A 21123-nucleotide genomic window follows, 5' to 3' on the forward strand; every position below is an offset into this window, starting at 1 on the left:
TTTGGACGCGCCATACGAGCGTCTCTAAAAGGTGCTTGAAAGAAAAATCCTGTGTTTACTAAGCTAGTATCTACCTTACGCTCCAAGCACTCTTGTAATTAAACGCCATGCCTTCTCTTTTCTGGTTTTGTCCTTAAAAAGGATTATGGTGTCTATCATGTTTTTCCACCTCCAAGATGAATCTCTGGTCGTCCATGATGTTAGGATTTGAGTGTGAATGAAACAAACATCAGCAAATAAAATAATATTGCTGATCTGATGTATATTAAACAGCAGTGGCCCAAGGATTAATCCCTCCACATCATAAGATTACTACTACTTTAAATGCAACAAACTGTAGTCTGTGTTCCTGATAACTAGTGCCTGGTCATCAAGTCCCAAGTGTTTAGGTTTTACTAGTAGAATATGATGGTCAATGGTCAAACGCTTTTGACAAGTCTAAAAAGATTCACACTGTGGATTTTTTTATATCCTTTTCTTTACTTGGTGCATTTAAAAGATGATAATAGCCATGTAAGAAGAGCAACTATCCAAAATTAAATATCTCTTCCTAAAGTACCCTTAAAGACGGTGGCCAATCAAACACAGATCTCTTTAAAATTCATTTTATTTTGGAACCTGTTTAGCCTTTAAATAAAATTGATCTCAAGGCTTATCCAAAAGTAAATCAATAAATAAATAAATAAATATATTTTAAAATCAAAAATGGTACAACACGTAACAACTGCAACAACAAAACTGAATACAAAAGAATAAATAAATGTAATACGTTAAAGATTGGTCAGTGCATTTTTTTGTGTTATTTCTAAAGAACAGAAATGTGACAGTGACGTAAAACAATGTTTTACAATGTTTATAGTATTTATAAACCACTGAAACTGTTCATCCACACTCTACACACTATGAACAGAATTTAAATCAGAGCCAGAACAGCAACATTGCACACACTAATACAAAAATTAAAGGAACAGTTGAGATGTTTGTTCATTCTTGTTGCATGAGCTACAGAATCAGTGTATTAGTTGGCACGCACCTAGTTTGGAGAAGCAGGCAGGAGTACCAACACAGAAGCTAAGCATGTCCTGCTATGGGCAGCAGCTAAAGCATGTTAGACACCTAAAATCTACAGTATATCAGTATATACTGTATATAAGTGGACTCTATATTTAGAATATCATTACAGCTTCACCTTGCTGTCAGACAGCCCTTTCCTTTAGGCACTACATTTTCTCATCTGTAGAACGTCTGCATTCCTGCGCAGAAGCGCGACTGTGCCGAGTATACAGAAGAGAAACTTTGCAGCAGAGGGAGACTGAACGAGCGAATAACAGAAAGGAGAGAAACTTCTGTGAAGGGAAAGGGCTGTCTGACAGCAAGGTGAAGCACTGAAAATATTCTAAATAATAGTGTACACTTAAACTGGTATAGATGTTTTAGGTGTGTAAAATCCATTTAGCTGCTGCCCCCGCCCACAGCAGGACATTTGCTTAGCTTGATGCCGATCGGCATATACACTCACTATGGGGAAGTGCCTCATACAACCACACGTCAACACATCTGATCTATCCCTTTAACAGCACAAATAATACTATATTGAAAATAATACTCCTCTGAACTCAACTTTTTACATAGGTTTGTTCTGTATAGACATCAAAACAATAATATTGGGCATTTCCATCCATCAGGAGCCCACCAATATAAACCTGAATATGACATTACCAGCATGTTGTAAAATTAAGCAATTTTGTAAGCTGTGGTCATTGCTTCGTGTAATGCGGTTGTCACATGACAGCTTGCAAACTACACACATTAAAAAGTAGAAGTAGTCTGTGAAGCCTTCCAAACCCCAATGCATGGGTTCAAATATCCCGGGTGGTCCAGCTGTTTTTCTTGGATGCTAAGCGGGTAGGGTTCTGAAATAAGACCCGGAGATGTCTCCGCAGTGTGACTCAAAAGTGTCATTGTGTGTTGTACTTGAACATGGCCTTGACAATCTGTGCGAGACAGTGTCCAAACTCGTCCAGAACCATGTGCTCAGCCCGGGCGGGGCTATGGGCCTCCCTCTCAGCCTCCTCAGCCTGGGCCAGCAGGCAGCTGCACACAGCCTCCACCACAGCCGGGGTTATCACTGACACAGGCCATCTAAACACAAAAACACACACACACACACACACACACACACACACACACACACACACACATTCTCTAAATATTTAAGCAACTATAACTAAATGTTTTCAATTTTAGACATTTCTTTCTCCATAATGTAAATATTCTAGGACAATCATGTGCAATAGCTACTCAGTGAATTAATAATTAATTAATACCTGACATTATTGTAGTCTTACATGTTTCAGCCACTTGTTCCTGCTCACCAGACTCAAAGACCTCGGTATCGACGGTACTGCACTCAGCTGGCTCCACTCCTACCTTTCCAACAGATCCCATTTCATCTCTCTCCACAACCACACCTCTGCCACAGCCACAGTCACTCAAGGTGTTCCCCAAGGCTCCGTACTTGGCCCCCTCCTCTTCATCATCTACATCCTCCCTCTTGGTCAGATACTCCGCCACTTCAACCTGGACTTCCACTGCTATGCTGACCACACCCAGATCTACCTCAGCACCAAATCCCCCCACAATCCTCCCCTCTCCCACATCAACTCCTGTCTGTCAGCTATTAAAACCTGGATGCAACACAACTTCCTCAAACTCAACAGCGACAAAACAGAATTCCTTCTGATCGGCTCCAAATCCACACTCAGCAAAACCAATAACCCCACTCTCACCATCGACGGCACCATTGTCTCCCCATCTCCCCAGGCCCGCAACCTTGGCGTTATCTTTGATTCCACCCTCTCCCTTGAGCCTCACATCCGTCAAGTCATTAAAACCTCCTTCTTTCACCTCCGCAACATCGCCAAAATCAGACCCTCTCACACCCCCGCTGCTGAAAGACTCATTCACGCCTTCATCTCCTCCGCTGGACTACTGCAACTCACTTCTCCTCGGCATCAGCTCTACCAACATCAACCGACTCCAACTGGTCCAGAACTCAGCCGGCCCCCTCATTACCTGCTCCAAATCCTGGCACCACATCACTCCAGTCCTAAAACAACTCCACTGGCTTCCCATTTCCCACCGGATCACCTACAAAAATCCTGGTCCTCACCTATAAAGCCCTCCACCATCTGGGCCCCTCATACCTCACTGACCTCCTCTCCCCCTACCAACCCTCACGGTCCCTCAGATCCACCTCAGCGGTCTCCTCTCCATCCAAAAGTCCAACCCGCGCTGTTTTGGGGACAGAGCCTTCTCCAGAGCAGCTCCCAGGCTCTGGAACTCCCTCCCCCAAAGAGAGCTCCGCACCTCTGAGTCCCTCACCATCTTCCAGTCCCGCGCTCAAGACCCATCTCTTCACCTCAGCCTACCCATAGTCCACCTGCCCCCCTCCCTTTTTCATCTGTATCTTGTTTTGTTCTACTTGTTTTGTTATGTTTTTATAATCTACCCTGCCCTGTAAAGCGACTTTGAGTCCATGAAAAGCGCTATATAAATTCAATTTATTATTATTATTATTATTATTGTTCACTGCTGCTACCGCACTGTACTCCAATAGCATTTGTACAATCCATTGTTTAAGCAACATCATCTTTTTAACTTACATTTTTTATTTCTTGCACTTTAGCTATGTTTCTTTATTCACTAGTTATTACTTACTCTTTAAATCTGACTGTGAGCAACTGCAACATAGCATTTTCCCTGAGCGGATCAATAACGTATTTTGATTCTGATTACATTGGTATGAAGCTGTATTGCTGACTGTATTACTAAAGCAACCGTGTCAGAGTTGACTGACTCACTTGTTCTTCTCTTCTGAGCCGTCGTCATAGTTTCTACAGTCAACACATTTACAGCTGGAGGTACACATGATGTTGGCCTGCACACAGACAGAACAGTCAAACTCACTCGGGGAAAAACGGGCTGAAATCATTCATTTTGTACAAACAATTGCATGCGATTTGTAGTCACAAGTATTCATTTCAAAATAAATGTATATAAAATAAGCCTTGTGGCTTATTACATAAGTCGCTTCTGACATTACACCGAAGAAAATAAATACAAGCATGTGTAAAAAAGAAAGAAAGAAATGAATTAAACTGATCAGCAGTCGAATCAGGCTCCTTCGATTGAAGCATCGAATATTCGGGGTCACCCCTACACTAAACACCTAGCGACACATTACTGATGAAAAAAGTTAAAAAAACTGGTGCTGCTGGGCTAAAGAGCGGCAAGTGCTGAGTCAGTCAGGGTGGAGTTAGCATTATTAACATTTACGAGAAATGTACTCACATTGTTCTCAGAAAAAGAGGTGGATGTTTTCCACATACTTGAATTGAGTTTTAGCTTAGTTGGTGGCAGCATTAGGAGCCATTAGAAGATGTGTAGCATACAGCCCCTTTCAAATCAACACCAGCATTGCATCCTCATCATTCATTACAAAGTCTGGCAAGAAAGATTCTAGGGGGGGGCAACTAATGATTGTTTTCATCGTGGATTAATGTGTGGATTGTTTTCTGAATGAATGGATTAGTTGTTTGGTGCCTAAAATGTCAGAAAATGGTGAAAAATGTGGATCAGTGTTTCCCAAAGTCCAAGATGACTCTCAAATGTCTTGTTTTGTCCACAACTCAAAGATATTCAGTTAACTGTCACAGAGGAGAGAAGAAACTAAAACAATATTCACATTCAACCAGCTGGAATCAGAGAAGTTTACCTGTTTTCATAAAAAATTACTCAAAATGATTAAACGATTATCAAAATAGCTGGCGATTAATTTAATTCACAACTAATTGTTAATCTTTGCAGCTCTAAATAATTTACAAAAAAACAAATGCCTGAAGGAGCTTCCCGCTTCAACCTCAGTCTGTGTTTTTTTTGGTTTTTTTTTTGTTTGGTTTTGTGTGTGTGTGTGTGTGTGTGTGTGTGTGTGTGTGTGTGTGTGTGTGTGTGTGTGTGTGTGTGTGTGTGTGTGTGCATACCTCATAGCACTCGCAGTAGTTCTTGAGGCAGCCTGAGCGTTTACAGTTGCAGCCTTTGTTATGCCAACCTTTGACCTCTCCGGATTTCCCAGCAGCAATCTTAGACCTGAAGGCATCTGGGTTACGACCTAAGCAGGACTACATCACGACAACACCAGTTATGGTTTACATTTAAGGCAGTTTTAAACCTGGACCCTATTTTCACATGTTTTTGGGTGTCTTAGTGACTAATGGGGAAACTATTTTGCAGCCGGCAGCATGGAAACGGGCTGCTATGTGATCCTTCCGGGCAAATAATGCACCGTCAATGTACGTCCACTAAAAGCGCTGTTTTTGCCATTGGCATGCTCAGATTGTTATTATAAGTGTCTAACAACTTTATGGAAAGGATCCCTACAGAGAAATACGACATTTTGTTTTTACCTTACGTTTCATCTGTTCTGTTTGTTATTGTGTCTAACGTAGTCTTATTCACGGAGAAGTCTCGTCCTGAAATCTCACGAGAAATGATTTGTTGCCATTTGGCCAAAAGAAAAGGGTTTGTTGTGGTAGAGTACAGAAAGCGTTTATAATATTTTACTCATTTCAACAGTGTGGACGAGTCAGGCCACCTCACCTCTGACCCCAGAACCTGACTTCTCCGGGGGTGAGACAATGGGAACTTGTCATCTCAATCACTTTCATCTCCTTCAGAAGCACATTTGTTTCTTTATCCTCGTCGTTGTCCTATCGCTCTGTTGCACATTTGAATTGCATCCCAGCCATTGAGACTTTTTTGTTTGAGAGCTTACATATAGATACATACAGCATGGTATGTAGGTTTGTCAGAGACACACATCTACACCTGCATCTGGCGGCCATCTTTCTTTACTTTCTTCTTACCATGCTCAGCCTTCTAGAAAATAGATGGATGGATTTTTAGAGACGTTTGGGGTTTATTGTCTGAGAAACATGTTGCGCATTGGAATAAATAAGAACCAAACCCTCTGGTTTAGGTTAATCATTAGGGATGCACCGAATATTCGGCCACCGAAAATTGTTGGCCCGAAAATGGCCCAAAAGGGCATTTTCGGTTTTCGGCCGAAATACTTTTATCACCGAAACAATATGGCCGAAAATGTTGTGATGACGCAAACAGAAACCGCGACCTGCACGTGTGTCAGTACCTGATCCACCTGCAAAGCGTCTCCTAAGCAAAGAGGTTGAGACGGACCACGGAGTGAAAACAATGAAAAGTGCTCTTAGAGTCTGTCAGCACACGTTTCAGGGAGATTTATTCGGATCCTCTGCACTTCATCGCGACTGTACTTGATCCGCGTTATAAAGACCATTACTTGGATGCGGAAATAAAGCAGGGCGCACGAGAAATGATCCAGGCCGCCATGGATGCGGAGAACCCGCGTGGAGACGGAGTGCGCACGGAGCAGCGCCCAGCGCAGGAGATCAGAGCGCAGAAAAAAAAGACTCTTCTCTGCACCAGATGAGGGGCATGCACCCTCGTTGTCTGATATGTTCAGTGAAATCCTGCAAGAAAGTGCCTCAAATAATAATAATAATAATAATAATAACAATAGGTAAGCTATTCTGTTCTTAGGCTACTGTATACTGTATGTGACTATCAGATTGTAGCCATATTTCTGCTAGATATTTTTTTAATTAAACTTTAATATTAATTTATACAATTGCAATGCCTTGATTTTAGTAAAGTTAGTACACAGTCATAGCCATAAATGCAATGGTACTAATAATTGGCTTAATTTGTACTAATAATTGGCTTAATTTCTTTCGGTGTTTCGGTTTCGGTCTTGGTTTCCTCTTTTTTCGGTTTTCGGTTTCGGCCAAGAATATTCATTTCGGTGCATCACTATTAATCATGTAGTTTTGGGTTAAAGTGGGATTAGATTCAGGTTAGGGTGATGGTTGTGTTTGTCATGGGGTGCTCATGGTTAAGCCTCCGTGTAGTTAATGTAAGTGGATACACTGTCCCCACAAGTGGCAACAACACAATGTGTGGTTTGGGAGCACGTCTCCAGTAAGACGCTGATGGATCAGATCCGCTGATAGTGTGACACACCTCTCTCTGGCTCAAACACCAATTAGACCAATCGATGCTGCCGGCCGTCCTCAGCACGTCTCTCTGTTTACTGCAGCTCAGCCAGCAGCCAGCAGCGCTCCATACTGAGCCAAGCAGCCACTATCACAAACTGCATGTATGTTTCTTGTCTTTATGTCTGATTTCAATGAAAAATGTACTAGGGGTGGGAAAGAAAATTGTGTGTATTTTTATTTTATTTTTGCTACGATTTTTTGAAATATTGGGAGAAAACAAAAATTAATGATCTTATCTTACAGATGTCTATTTATATGTGGCAGTCTGAAACTAAACACAGGATTAAAGGAAAGTTTGTTAATGATGTTAGTCATAAATGGGGTCTTAGTCTGCCTAATTTCCAATGTTATGATTGGCCATTTTATATATTAGTGTGTTCCGCTTGCGGTTTCATTTGTGTCTATTTCCATTTATTAGTGGCTTCTTTTATTCTATTCAGATATTTTCTGACTTAAGGGCTTACTGTGAAGCACTTCAGTAAACAGACGTACAGTTACATTTGTGAAGTTCGTGAGTTGAACATGTTTACCAAAAAGCATTGCCAACCTTAATTGCCTTGTGACGCTTGGTTTCGTGCTCTGCATTGTTGTGGCAGTTAGAGCAGTCGCAGTCGCTGCACATCACTCCGTTAGCAAAACAATCACAGTAGCTGGAGGAGACAAGCACACACAGGTTCATATATTAAAAACACACAAACATGTTTTTGTCTGCCTCTCTTGTCAATTTGAGACAAAAAGACAAATGGGGACATGTACAGTTAATGTCAATGTAACACAGTGTTAACAAAAACTAAACATGTCAATGAGCCCAGCAGCAGTTCATCTGATTTGCATAAAGTGTCACTAAATAAGATGTGATATCAGGCTGATGCGTGTCATCTGGAGAACAAAGACACAGAAAACAAAGTGTTTGGAACACTGGTTGAAGAGAAGACATTTGTTCAGCTGTCATCATCCCGGAAGAGGAAGGCCCTACATGAGAAAATATTATCCTGATGTTGTCAACAAAAAGGTCAGTGTGGGACATTTTTGGTAAGTGTCTCTCTCTCTCGCTCTGTCTACATCACTGTTTAGACCTGGCTATAGTCTCTCATCCTCTCTGAGTCTGTTAAAACAGTGCCACAATTCTTTACACCTGTTTTCCTTACATGGTAAATATCAGACACACGTTGTTGTGCTGCAGTGGTCGGTCTGTGGTAGTAAATCAGCTATAGCAGCTATTTGATCCTGATCATGGTCCTGTTTACTAGCTGGTGGAAAGCCTCATTTTGAACCATAAATGTGGCAAAAAACAAAAAAAGGGCAATAGATTTTAGAATAAATCCTACTGTCAGCTCTCCTGTCTTAATCAGTGATCAGGTAGTGGAGTGTGTTCAGTCGCATTAATATTTAGGGACCGTCTTGGACGACAAATTGACCTTTGGGTTCCATGTTGACACGAGCCAGCGCTTGTTCTTCTTTTATAAGCTCCGGAACTTTAACGTTGATGTGACACTGACGTGAATATTTTATTGCAGTTTTATTGAATCACTTCTTACTTTTAACTTTGTAAGTCGGTACGGTTTACTGAACCAGAAGGATAAAAACCGACTTCAGGCGATTGTGAAAGTAACCGATCACTCCAAAGCATGTAAAGCGAGAATTTTTAAGAAGGCGGAGTCAATCTTGGCAGATCATATTCACCCTCTGTCCCAGGCGTTGCTGGCACAGACAGTTGCTCCCCTCTGGCCGTAGTTACAGGACTAACAGATTAAGAAACGAATTTGTTGCTGCTATACGTACTCTCAAATGATTAATACTGATGGCATTGTGTTAGCTGCTGGCTGTATCACAAATTGCCCCTGGGGGATATTGAAGACTACCTTGACCTTGACCTAGTCCCATATTTTTGAGCCTCTGAACAGGATCCCGTTAAAAATGCATTCTGTATCAGGCTAAAAAGGAAGTAATAATAAGATGGCATACTCACAGTTTGAGGCACTGGGATCTGGTGCAGTGGCAGGGCTTCCTGGACTTTGACTGACACGTTCCAGCAGTTCTGCAGGCGGTAAAAGGAGAGAATATACTTTTTACATTACATAAAGCTCAATGTACAACACCCGTAAACCACAGTGTGGCCTGCAGGGTGCATTGTTTTCTGATATGTCGGACAATGGACACACATATCGCCAGATCCATTACACTAGTGATGACTGCTGAGTTTTCTCAGCATTTAAGGAAGTAATTGTTGGTTGATTATCAAAAATATGAAAAAAATCCTTTGGCCTTTGTTCCCTGTGTCTTTGGATATGAAATAGGATGTGCAACATACTGCCATATGAATGTAAATGAGTCTAAGTAAATCATCCTGCAGGAGTTTATAAGGGTGTCATGACACCAAGGCTGAGCACATGCTTGGCAAAGCTTAAGACCCTTTGCATATACAGTAGATTTTGTTGTTGTTGTTGTTTTATTAAGTTATTATATATGCTGAGGCAACAATCCCATTTTGGCTTCAGTTCCACAGCTCTTACTGTGCTGGGGGGGCTGGTGGCTGCATGCTGGTTGTCTGATCTCTGGACTCGTACAGGGGACACGCTGTCTGGTGGTACTGGGGAAGCTATATATGAGTGATGATTATATACATGAATAACAATCAAACACACTTAATGAGTCTATGGCTCAGGCATGGTAAAGATGGAGCTGGGATCAATAAACCCAAGTCCGCAAATGGCCCACAGAGAAAGCTGACTTGTGGGTAGAAATGGAACAAACGTTGTTTTCCTACCTGGCTGGGAGTCCTCAACACACTCACATCTGGGAAACACAAAGAAAAAAAGATTAAAACAGAAGCCCAAAATCAATGAACAAATGCAAAAAAACTCCAAACAGTGATACAGTTTGCGTGAGCCATTTATGGGTGACAGCTGTCACAACTCATATTGATAAACAGCAGTGGTGAATCTCAAGACTGCAAAGAATGGAACTTGTGTCCTTGGGGAGAATGTTCTTGCTAGTTGTTCTGGGAAGTTCACAAGCACACAGAACTCTGCTGACAGTATAAGACGATGCATTCTTGCTGTTATTGAGCAACACTCCCAGCACAGAGGCCACCTGTAGTGCTCAACCAACAGTTGGAACAGTGGAAATTATTTACATGGAGTCTGGTGGGTTTGGTGATGGTGATTTCGGGGTTTCATGTTAAACAAAAAGGATCTTACTCTTCAGCTAAAAGGTCTATCTCTGTAGGGATCCTTTCCATAAGGTTGTCAGACACTTAGAATAATAATCGGAGCCTGACGGCGGTAAAAACAGAACCTTTAGTGGAGGGAAATAGAAGGTGCGCAATTTTCAATTCACGTTACATTGCAGCTTGTTTCACGACTGGCGAATGCAGCGGCCTTTCTTAATACTCTACTTATTTTAAAGATTGTTTCCATCAGTCACTTAGACACATAAACCTGGGAAAATAAGGTCCAGGTTGATAAATACCAAAGTTAGCCTTTAATCTTGTGCTAAAGCTTCCCATTTTTGTTTAATCCCCTTGAGCGATGCCGTCATTCCTGTATCACATTTCTGGAGACTGTAGGCAGCTACAGTATACAGCGTGTCTGTGCTACATAAACTCAGACTCATTGAACTATCATCCCCCAGCCTTTTTCTTAATTCCAGGTCAAGATGTAACAATGCATTATCTTCCTGTACTCATCATTTAATCTCAGGTAGGCCTATCTCCTCTGTGACGTTTCTGTTAAAGTGAAGAGTCTCAGGGAAGATCAACAAAATCATGTTATTTATTCTTTTATGACATTTCAAACCTGGCACAAAACCAAAGAGAAATGAGTTTGTAACCTCAGTAAAGGTGTCCTCACCGTTGTCTCTGTGTGTTGGTGCAGAAGTCATGGTCAGGAACATGGGTCCAGGCTCACAGGGGTTAACCACCACGACCTGGCCATCCGTGCTCACATTACACACCACCTACACAGACCACAGTTGGTTTGTTAGAAATCCACATATGAAGTTCCTCTGAAAATCAATCAGCAGCTATGATAATGAAGCTCAGCGCAAATTCTTTCAGGAAGACTTCTAATCACTGCAATCACCATTATCTCTCCCTAAATCTTTTCAACTGTTAAGGTGTTCACTCTTCAGTAAACCAATCAGAATTGGCCACAAATCCATGATCCAATCACAGCTAGACACCCTCCTTTAAATGTCTCTCTCCTTGCTATCAGCTGGCTTCTCAGGCAAATATGCAACCCTCCTCCTCCCCTTCCACCTCCGGGCGTCATCCTCCACTGCAACTGGAGTCCCTTTCCGGCGGATGGGTCCTTCGTTCGGCCTCCTGGTTCCCTCTCCGCCATCACCAGTGTCTAGGCTCCATCGGGGGTGGGGGGCAGGGATATGTCTGTTTCTCTACCCCTTTAAATATTTTAATGATGGAGTCTAATCTCCAAAGACTTTGTACATTTCAAATTATGCTTATCTACAATAAATATTTGCATATCTGCAACAAAGTCTCTCCTGATTGAAATAGATTTACTGTTGAAAGTAAAGCAAAACGTTCGCTGGTTCCAGATTTTCAAATATGACAATCAGCAGTTTTTTTGTCCCATGTATGATAGAAAACTGACTCTTTGGGGTTTTGGACTGTAGCTCGGACAAAATAAGACATTTGAAAAGCTCACCTGTAACAGGCATCTTGTACTTGTTATATTCATAATGTAGGCTTATTCAGTTTATACCCGAGCTAGGTCTGCTTCCCTTTCAGTCTATGCAGTCTACCAAACCAATATCCCTCAAATCACAAACTAGGAGATGGGCAGACATTCTAATTGAAACACATGGAAACAAACAAGATCTATTTTTTCTTTATGTTGAATGCACTGAAATAAGAATGTGTTTTCTCCTGCACTGACAGTGGAACTCACAGGCTGTGGCATGTGGGATGTAAACTCAGTCAGCCCATCCTGAAACGGCTGATGGTCCATGCCAGGGGGTACACAGATGCTGGCTAAAGGGCCATGTAAGTCTCCCTAAGCACACACGAGACACACTCACACAGATAAAAACAAATAAGCAATGAATACGTTCCTTATTTCTCCATGAAAACGGTTGAATGATTGTGAACACTCACCGGCATCATGCTGCAGAGAACGGGTTCGTTAGCAAACCAAGGAGCCGACGCTGAGCTGGGATGGCTGCTGTTTGCTGGAGCAGCCACAGGCCTGAGGAAACAAACTCGCTTTACTTTCATTTCCCTCCCACACAGGTCTGTACATCCCCAGGCCTGGGTCAGACCTCATTGGCAGTAACTCTTACATGCCTGATGCTCCGGCAACACTGGTATCATTCTAATACGGAAAAAATATTTGAGTCTGTTCCTTTACTTGATTTTGACTAAGTTAGTAGAAGGTATCCATATTAAAGAGATTGTGTAGGATTGTGTATGTGATAATAGCATCTTTCAAACTTATTCTGATGGAAATTTAAACACTCCCAGTGAAAAGTGGACATATGCTGCTTTTAGCCCTGTCGTCTCAGTGCCCCTGGGCCCCCCTAATACTGCCACCAGATGGTGCAAAAGTAAAGTAAGTAAGTCAAAGGGCCCTATTTTAACGATCTGAAACGCAAGTATGAAACGCAAAACACAAGTAAGTTTGTGGGCGGATCTCGGGCGCTGTTGCTATTATACCGGCGGGATAAATGAGTCTTGCGCCCGACGCAAATCTAAAATGGGTTGGTCTGAAGTAGCTAGGTGTGGTTTGGGCGTAACATGAAAATAACCAATCAGAGTGTCATCTCACATTCCCTTTAAGAGCAGGCGCGCTTGTTCCGTGGCGGATTGCTATTATGAGGGCGGATTTGCCTGGCGCACGCCACCGGGAGCTGTCCGGGATGCGGCAAAGTAATAAATGCCCGTCTTGGCCGGGTGGCGATGTTGCTGCGGCCTCCCTCCACCCGCTCCATCAGGAGCGCATCGCGCATTGCCACTCCCGGACCAGATTCCGCCGTAGTTCAACATCACGTCTCCTTAAGTCCTCTAATATTTCCTCATTTATGTCATCAACACATCCATGATTCATGGAAATGTGGTGTAAAACACAACAAGCCTCAAAGAGTGCTGGGACTTTTTGAGGACTGTACTGTAAAGTGCCTCCTGATCTATCCAAACACATGAAGCGCATTTTCAGTAATATTTTTCTTTGTAATTATGTTTTCAAAAATGTGAACTGCTGTAGATGAGAGAAGTGTATGCGCGTTGTGCACACGCTACATTATGGCCAAGCATGCGCCCCTAAAATAGCATGTGAATAACGTGCTACTGACTTTAGACTAACGCCACTGACTTTAGACCAGATTTTTCCTGGTCAGTGGTGGAATTGTTTTCTGAAACTGCAAAATAGGACCACGTAACGTTTGCGCCGGAACACGCCTCCTCTTTTCGCTGAACCGCCCCCGGGAGCGCAAATACATTCCCTAATTTACCGACGTGCGTCTGTGGAGGGAAAAGTCCGCTGTGCGTCGGGTGCAAAATAGGAATGATACATGCGTCGTGTACAAAGGCAATTGTGCTGAGTGAAGTAGGGCCCAAAAAGTCAGTAAAGTGTATTTATGAAGCGCTTTTCACAGATAAAATCAAGTGCTTTACAATGACATAAAAAAGACAATACAAGAGAGCTTATTACGTTAAAAAAGATAAGACACAATTAAAATTACATGTTAAAATAAAAAGACAGGTCAGCCAAACGCCTGTCTAAAAAAGTAGGTCTTGATCAGCAGACTGAGTGGAGGCAGAGCAACATCTCAAAAGAAAAATCTCGAGAAAAATAAATGAATGGGGTTCAAAAGTTGCTGATTGACACATTCAGGTTTTAAAATTATCACCAACTACCAGCCAAATGCTGTTAAAATAAACAAGTGGCTAGTGGATTTGCTTCACTCAGCAGCCAAAAAAGAATGTTAATCTATCGAGTGGCTGGTAAAATTTGAACGTTCACTTGCCATTTGGCTGTTTTTTTTTTTTTTAACCCACATTTGATCTTTTGTTGGAGACCACATGTTCACTGGTATGTGCACAGCGTGCTCCAGGGGGAACCCAAGCAGGCGGACTCACCCGCTGAGGAGCTGGTACTGACTGGCCTGGGGCTCCAGCAGGAAGTCTGGGTACGTCAGCTGACACTGAGGGGACTGACATGGACAGTGGAACCTGCAAGGCATTCATTAATATTAGTCTATAGCTGCAGAGATGCATCCATTAGTTGTCCATTAATAAATTAAATTAATCGCTAACTATTTTGATAATCAATTCATTGGTTTAAATTGGTAGTGAGTCAGTAAACACTGATCCACATTTTCACCATTTTCTGACATTTTAGAGACATCCAATGTTAAGTATTTTATAAAAAAATCACAATATGGACTAGTGCAATTTCCAAATTGCGGGGGGTCGCAATATTTGTTAAAGGCAAAATATGTGTCAAACCATTCTGAATGAAGTATTGTGGTGCTGCAAAGACAAAGAAAACATCTATGTTTGGTACACATCCTCGCAGAAATCACACTATAAACATTTTCTTTTTTAATTTTAATATTTTTCAATGAAAATGAGAATAATGATACAAAAATGATCATTCCCTCAAATATCGTGAATCACATCGCAATCACAGTATCAGTCAAAGTAATCCCAAAAAGATATTTTCCTCATATCGTGCAGTCGTGTACCATTCTCTGAAGATTGTATCGTTTCATATAATGAATTTAAAAAGTGTTTAGTGAATGAATGAATGTTACACCTTAGGGTGAGAGAGTCGACCATTCCTGGCTGGTGAGGGTGAGGAACTAGCAGACTGGCATCTGAAGGGGCCCCCCATACAGGAGCCCCTGCAGGGCCAGGGTGGGCGTTACTGTCCTTCTCAAAACCAACACAATCCTTGGAAGAATGGTCATCAGTGTCGATATATTCCAGCTTGTTCTGCACTGTGTCCAGCTCGGCCATAGAGCCACTCATCCTGCCAGCTGCTTCAATCACACACTGGTGAAATATCAGATGTTAGTGAGAATCAGAATCAGAATCAGAATCAGAAAAGGTTTTATTGTCACAATAAGTTACAGTTATGTGGAATTTGCCTTTGTGAAAGCAGCATACATAAACAAACAAGCATATATTCTGAGGGACACAAAGCTCTTTAACTGTCCATCCACTTTTCAATTGAATTATCTGAAGTTCACTAAAACCATGAATACGAATAAAGCACCTGTGTATTTCCATCCAACGGCTTTAAAGCGAATAAAAACCTGTGCATAATAACGTCACATGCTCTTTTGCGGTCAGATTGGTATATGGAAGAGATTTGTATGGTGGCCGACAGACAAACGCACTGCAACTTAATGAAACACAAGCAAATAGACAAAACACAAGCAAATTAAGAAAACATTCTTCATAAATTTGACATCACATGTGCAGCATTTAGCAACCGCGCTGCAAAAACAAACACACAACACAACCAAATACACAAACGCGCTGCAAATACACAAAACACAACCAAATACACACTCTGCAAATACAGAAACGATGCAAAAAAAAGCACACATTTCATTAAGTGTTTGCCCCTACCGTAGATTTAAGACATTTTCATATTGAATCACACAGCATTCAAGCTAATATTTGCGAACAAAGTTTTGCTAGCCAAAATGGAGTACGCCATTTACCTACAAATGATTAATACTGCACAAGCTGTAATAGTGCTTATGAGCCAGCTCATAGCGACATACCAAGCTATTATAAGACAACGATGCTATGATGATGCATATGTACGTAAATGCCAGGCGACAGCGATTTCTGCTAGCCGTTATATTAAGCTCGTAAATTAAATGTAAAAGTCTCTTTGTTGACACCAGTCATGACTGCAAAGAAAGCGGAAATTACCTAAAACTTTTTTCTTCTTATTATAGCGGGATGCAACCATAAAATGTCCTAAAATGTAATCGCATTTCATTATTTATTCGGCAAATAACGTTTCCATCAGCGTTTATCGCATAAGCCGTTAATTAAGAGAAAATCCGATGAGACCGAACGTAAACACTTTGTGTCGATATTCATGAAATTCAATCACATTTTACTGTTTCCATAAGGCATTTTCATTCCATATTACTTAATTTACATAAAAACATTTGGATGGAAACATGGTTGATGAAGTTAATAAAACTTTTCACTGGGGTTAGCTTTTATTGTTGTATCACTGAACCATCTTTGATTGTACATGTTTTTTTTTACTTTAATGGAAGATACATTTGAGTAGGGCTGCACAATTAATCGAATTTTAATCACGATCACGATTTTGGCTTCCCACGATCAAATTTGCGTGATCGAGCGATATTTAAAATGCGTCATTCCGTTCATAGAACAGTTTTTGCAAAGCCAATCTAGCGCTCCATAAACCACTGTCTGATCACATGTCTCCATGAGCCAATCAGAGCTGTTCCCTGCCTGCACCGCGCAGCTTAGTTTCTAGATGTAGACAGTCACAGAGGACAGAGTTACGTGAGGAATATTCCACAACAGGTAGCAGTCGGTCATCATAAGCCGGTCACAATGTTTACCAGTTTACCAGTAAACGCAACGTTTTGTCCCGTCTGTGTTGTTTTTCAGACAACAGCAGTGACCAGTGCTAGTTTGTGTCTTTTAGCTCATAGCTTTAGCAGCAGACTGTTGGACGTCCCGCTGTTGGAAACCTACAGTGAAATACAGTCACACTACACTGTTTAGCAGTCAGCATTTTAGCCGCGTTTAATCCAGTCACTACTGTGGCTAACGGTAGGCTAACGTTAGCTGCTGTGTAACGTGTTATTAGTGTTTACTAGCGTGACATTCAGCGATGTTTATGTTGCCTCTAACGTGGGTTTCGGAGCATCAGAGCGCAACGCAGACATGTAAGTGGCAGTGTAATGAGCCACAGAAATCCGTGTAGCTATTTCGTCTGGTAGATACCGGGCACCACATGCGCCGTTAACGTGAACAGAAAATTGCGTTGCCTGTATCTTTCACGGCAAACGTGCATGTGTGGAAAGCGGTCGCACAACAGCTGAAATGGCATACTCCTTCACAGTATCCTTCAATAAAGAAGGAATGTAGCACAATATGGATGTAAAAGCAGTTATAATTATATAATTATGTGACAATAAAATTTTGTTTTGGCTAAAATCAACAAATAATCGTGATAGTTAATCGTGATCTCAATATTGATCAAAATAATCGTGATTATCATTTTGGCCATAATCGTGCAGTCCTACATTTGAGTCTAGTGAAATCATTCAGTAACTGTGTTAACGAAGTGGTTCCCTATCTTTTTCATGTGAAGAACCCCTAAACTGACACAAATTAGACAACGGAACCGTTTTATTACAGAAAGTGTATGAAACCCATGAACCAAATAGCCATACATTCTGTTGTTGTGTTACTTATGGATGGAGTTATAGTGAAAATTAAAGATTTCCTTGTCGTGCTGGGGACCCCCTGGAACTCCTCAAGGACCCCTGAGGGCCCCCGGACCCCCTCTTTGGGAGTCACTGTGTTAACGTGTAACGTTAACCTGTCATTGTTCTCCTGTGGTAACAAACGTTTCTAATAATTAAACCAGGGCTCTAGAGAGAGAGCGACCAAAATGTGTAAGGGTGCGACTAAGATTTTTCCTAGGTCGCACCGGTGCACCTAACGTCCTCGCATCCGCTGCCTCTCCACGAACGAAGCAATGTCGTTTATATCGAATGTTGCGTTACATGACCCATTCCTTCTGGAAAGCCGTGCCTGTTTTTGGATCTCTCCTCCGCGTAGCCCCGCCCCCATTCACTCACACAGGGCTCCCCTGCAACATGGAGAGACACAGTGCCGGTCCACACTGCTTACATTTGTCTATAGTTTTTGTTATTATCACAGCTGTATATTGTTAATTATGAGAGGTAAACCTGTATTGGTACCAGTGTTTCCGATGGTAGTCTAACTCTTTGTTATTGCGGCCGCCACGGCGAAAAACACATTATAAGTTATTAAATGCATTAACTTGAGTCCATTGAGTAGCGTGTGAGACGGAGCCTCTCTTCCACTGTCGCACTATGTCTTTCTGTCTGTTTTTTTTTTTTTAAGATTTTGGCATTTATTTTGATAGGAAAGCTGAAGACATGAAAGGGGAGCGAGAGGGGGCAATGACATGCAGGAAAGGGCCGCAGGTCGGAGTTGAAACTCTGTATTTACCAACTGAGCAATCCGGGCGTCCTCTTTCTCTTCTGTTATTGTTGTTGAAAACAAGTGAAGGAGCTTTCTCAGATATATATATATATATATATATATATATATATTCAGTATTCAGACCCCTTTAAATTTTTCACTCTTTGTTTCATTGCAGCCATTTGCTAAAATCAAAAAAGTTCTTTTTATTTTTATTTCATTAATGTACACTCAGCACCCCATCTTTACAGAAAAAAGCAGAAATGTAGATTGTTTTGCAAATTTATTAAAAAAGAAAAACTGAAATATCACATGGTCATAAGTATTCAGACCCTTTGCTGTGACACTCATATTTACAAATTTCTACATTTCTGTTATTTTCTGTCAAGATGGGGTGCTGAGTGTACATTAATGAGAAATAAAATGAACTTTTTTGATTTTAGTAAATCTGTCTTTGCATTTTATTTTAATAACAATCTGTTTTAATAAAGAGCTTGTGAAAAGTGGCTTTGACTTAAAACTGAACATTTTGTAAAAAAAAATACAGAGCTGTATATCCTGTATCTCCATTCAGCGTTAACGGCGATTGTTAGGTTGTAAAAAGATAAACCATTGGTGATGTCTGATTAAACAATATACTTTTAGGTAGAAAATGTAACTTAAAAAATGTAAACTGTTGTGTGACTGAGTGAAGGAATGTTTCAATACTGATTAAGCCTAATCAACATTTGTCTGGCTCACACCTTCTCTAGCTTCTAGAGAATCAGAAGAGGTCATATCAGTCATTTAGCATACAGGAGAAAGCTCCTTGTCTCCACACATTTTATCTGTTTTGGGGGAGCCACCCCCTGTTGGGCCAGACTTGTTTAGAACAAAGAAAATGTGTATCTCTGTAAACTTGAATATAATCAGCACTACCAATGTAAATGGACTGTTTTTATATAGCGCTTTTATAGTCTTAATGACTACTCAAAGCGCTTTAACATAGTACAGGAACCATTCACCATTCACACACTGTGGCGCAGCATCGGGGGGCAACTCGGGGTTCAGTGTCTTGCAGGTGACCTCTCTACCACTGAGCCACAGCCGCCCCAAGATAAATGACCTTTGTCTGTGACCTGGAGTTAATCTAATCAGAGGTGTGTCCTTAACCTGAGAGACTTATCATTCAAGGGAAACAGCCACAATTCCAAAGGGATATAATTCTTATCCTGAGAAAGATTCGGGGCTTCAATCTGTGACCCCACAAGGGGAAGCATGTTGAAGTCCGCTGTTTACAGTGTATTGTTTTGTCATGTCGCATGGCTGCTAACTGTGACCCGACAGGGGAAGCATGTTTTGCAGTCTGCTGCTGGCAATGTTTCATGTTTTATGTTTGACTGTGTTTTGACTGTCGTTTTCATCGTGTTGTTTTATTAAACTCTTGCTTAACTTTCAATTCGACCCCAGCCTCTCCTTTCTCCTCAGAAATCGAACGATCACGTCTTTTTAGATTTTCTTACACGATGCGAGGAAAAATGTTGGTGCACGGTGCGCACCAGTGCAACCAAGGCAAAAAGTTAGTCTGGAGCCCTGTAAACACACACTTATTTTCCTAACACCTTGAATTCTTTTCTCCGGAGCGACCCCTTCTGCATTACCTTAGCTAGATAACGTTTACTAACGTAACGTTAGTTAGTTTAATCAATTTAACCGATTTTAATGTGTTATGTTAACTTAACGTTAGCTAACGGAACGTAACGTTAGCCAAATGTCCCGGCTGGCTTGTTGGTGAGTGAATCCATTCAAACGTATTAACTTGAACTAAGGTGAGACTTACGGTACCAGTGGTGCTGTGTGCTGTCTGGAGTAACGCTGAGTTATTAGAACATGAGAGATGCTCGGATAACTAAAGTTAACTCAAATAAACTGCGGTTTCGGATTTATTAGTTAGCTACCAATGCCGCGACGTAAACTAATAACGTTAAACGTTACGTGTTGTTACGTTGGACTAGTATGTCGCTGTCTATGGTCGCTGATCGCAGACTTTGTTGCTAAGCAACACAAACGGACTGGTGCCTTCAAGTACTCTAAAAACTGTCGAAATTATGATACCTTCTAAGTGAATCAAGAAAAGGGAGAGCAGGTGACTCACTTTTTGGTGAACAAGGATTTTTGTTTGACATATGGGCTTTATGAGTTCTGGGACCATAGAAATACATGTCTAATTGTCTATATCTGTCAATGTAATACATCCATGGTTTTACTTGAATATTGTTTTGCAATGTGGGCCATTGTATTTCTAAAAGTCACCTTTCTAGTGTTTGTTCTTTGAATAACCAACACTTCCTCTGATTGAAATGGTCTGAAATGTCTTTTCACAAATTGAGTGAAAAAAGACGTGGAATGAGCAAGCACTCATTCCATCTGTATACTTGCTAATCTAATCTCTGATGTAAGGAGTGGACTTTGCGTGGCTTGGTGTCGTACCGTGACTCCTAGCAAGAGACTTCACAAATTACAACACATCCAAAACAGTGCTGCTAGGATCCTAACTAAGAAATGAAAGTACGAGCATATAACACCCATCCTTCACTCACTCCACTGGCTTCCTGTCTCATACAGGATTGAGTTCATAATATCCCTACTCACCCATCAGTGCATCCATGGTAATGCCCCTCCCTACCTCAAAAGGCTGCATACTCACCCCACAAACTTCTTCACGTAACCTCTGCTCTGGAAACAAAGTTTTTCATCCCATCAGGACCAAGACGATTTTTATGTTTTTTT

General features: G+C 41.4%; 1 protein-coding gene across 1 annotated transcript; it reads right to left on the bottom strand.

Annotated features, from left to right (window-relative positions):
- Window positions 1-717: 717 nt before the first annotated feature.
- tesmin (testis expressed metallothionein like protein) lies at window positions 718-20352 on the bottom strand. Its single transcript, XM_039810039.1, has 13 exons — window positions 20174-20352; window positions 14927-15165; window positions 14248-14340; window positions 12268-12358; window positions 12062-12166; window positions 11003-11108; window positions 9919-9947; window positions 9665-9750; window positions 9121-9189; window positions 7699-7801; window positions 5043-5180; window positions 3864-3940; window positions 718-2142 (listed from the first exon to the last, which is right to left on the bottom strand). Exons 2-13 carry the CDS (start codon window positions 15139-15141, stop codon window positions 1959-1961), a joined length of 1296 nt encoding a protein of 431 aa, XP_039665973.1. The 5' UTR covers window positions 15142-15165; window positions 20174-20352; the 3' UTR covers window positions 718-1958.
- Between the last annotated feature and the right edge of the window lie 771 nt (window positions 20353-21123).

This window comes from Perca fluviatilis, chromosome 8 (assembly GCF_010015445.1).
Source record: "Perca fluviatilis chromosome 8, GENO_Pfluv_1.0, whole genome shotgun sequence".
NCBI lineage: Eukaryota > Metazoa > Chordata > Actinopteri > Perciformes > Percidae > Perca > Perca fluviatilis.

What these genes read in the sequence shown, in the direction of transcription:
- tesmin (XM_039810039.1), bottom strand. Translation starts at nt 15,141, where the DNA reads ATGAGTGGCTCTATGGCCGAGCTGGACACAGTGCAGAACAAGCTGGAA. An exon ending in TGTTGAGGACTCCCAGCCAG is followed by an intron (nt 9,751 to 9,918) that starts GTAGGAAAACAA and finishes ACTCATATATAG; the next exon opens with CTTCCCCAGTACCACCAGAC. An exon ending in AGATCCCAGTGCCTCAAACT is followed by an intron (nt 7,802 to 9,120) that starts GTGAGTATGCCA and finishes TGTCTCCTCCAG; the next exon opens with CTACTGTGATTGTTTTGCTA.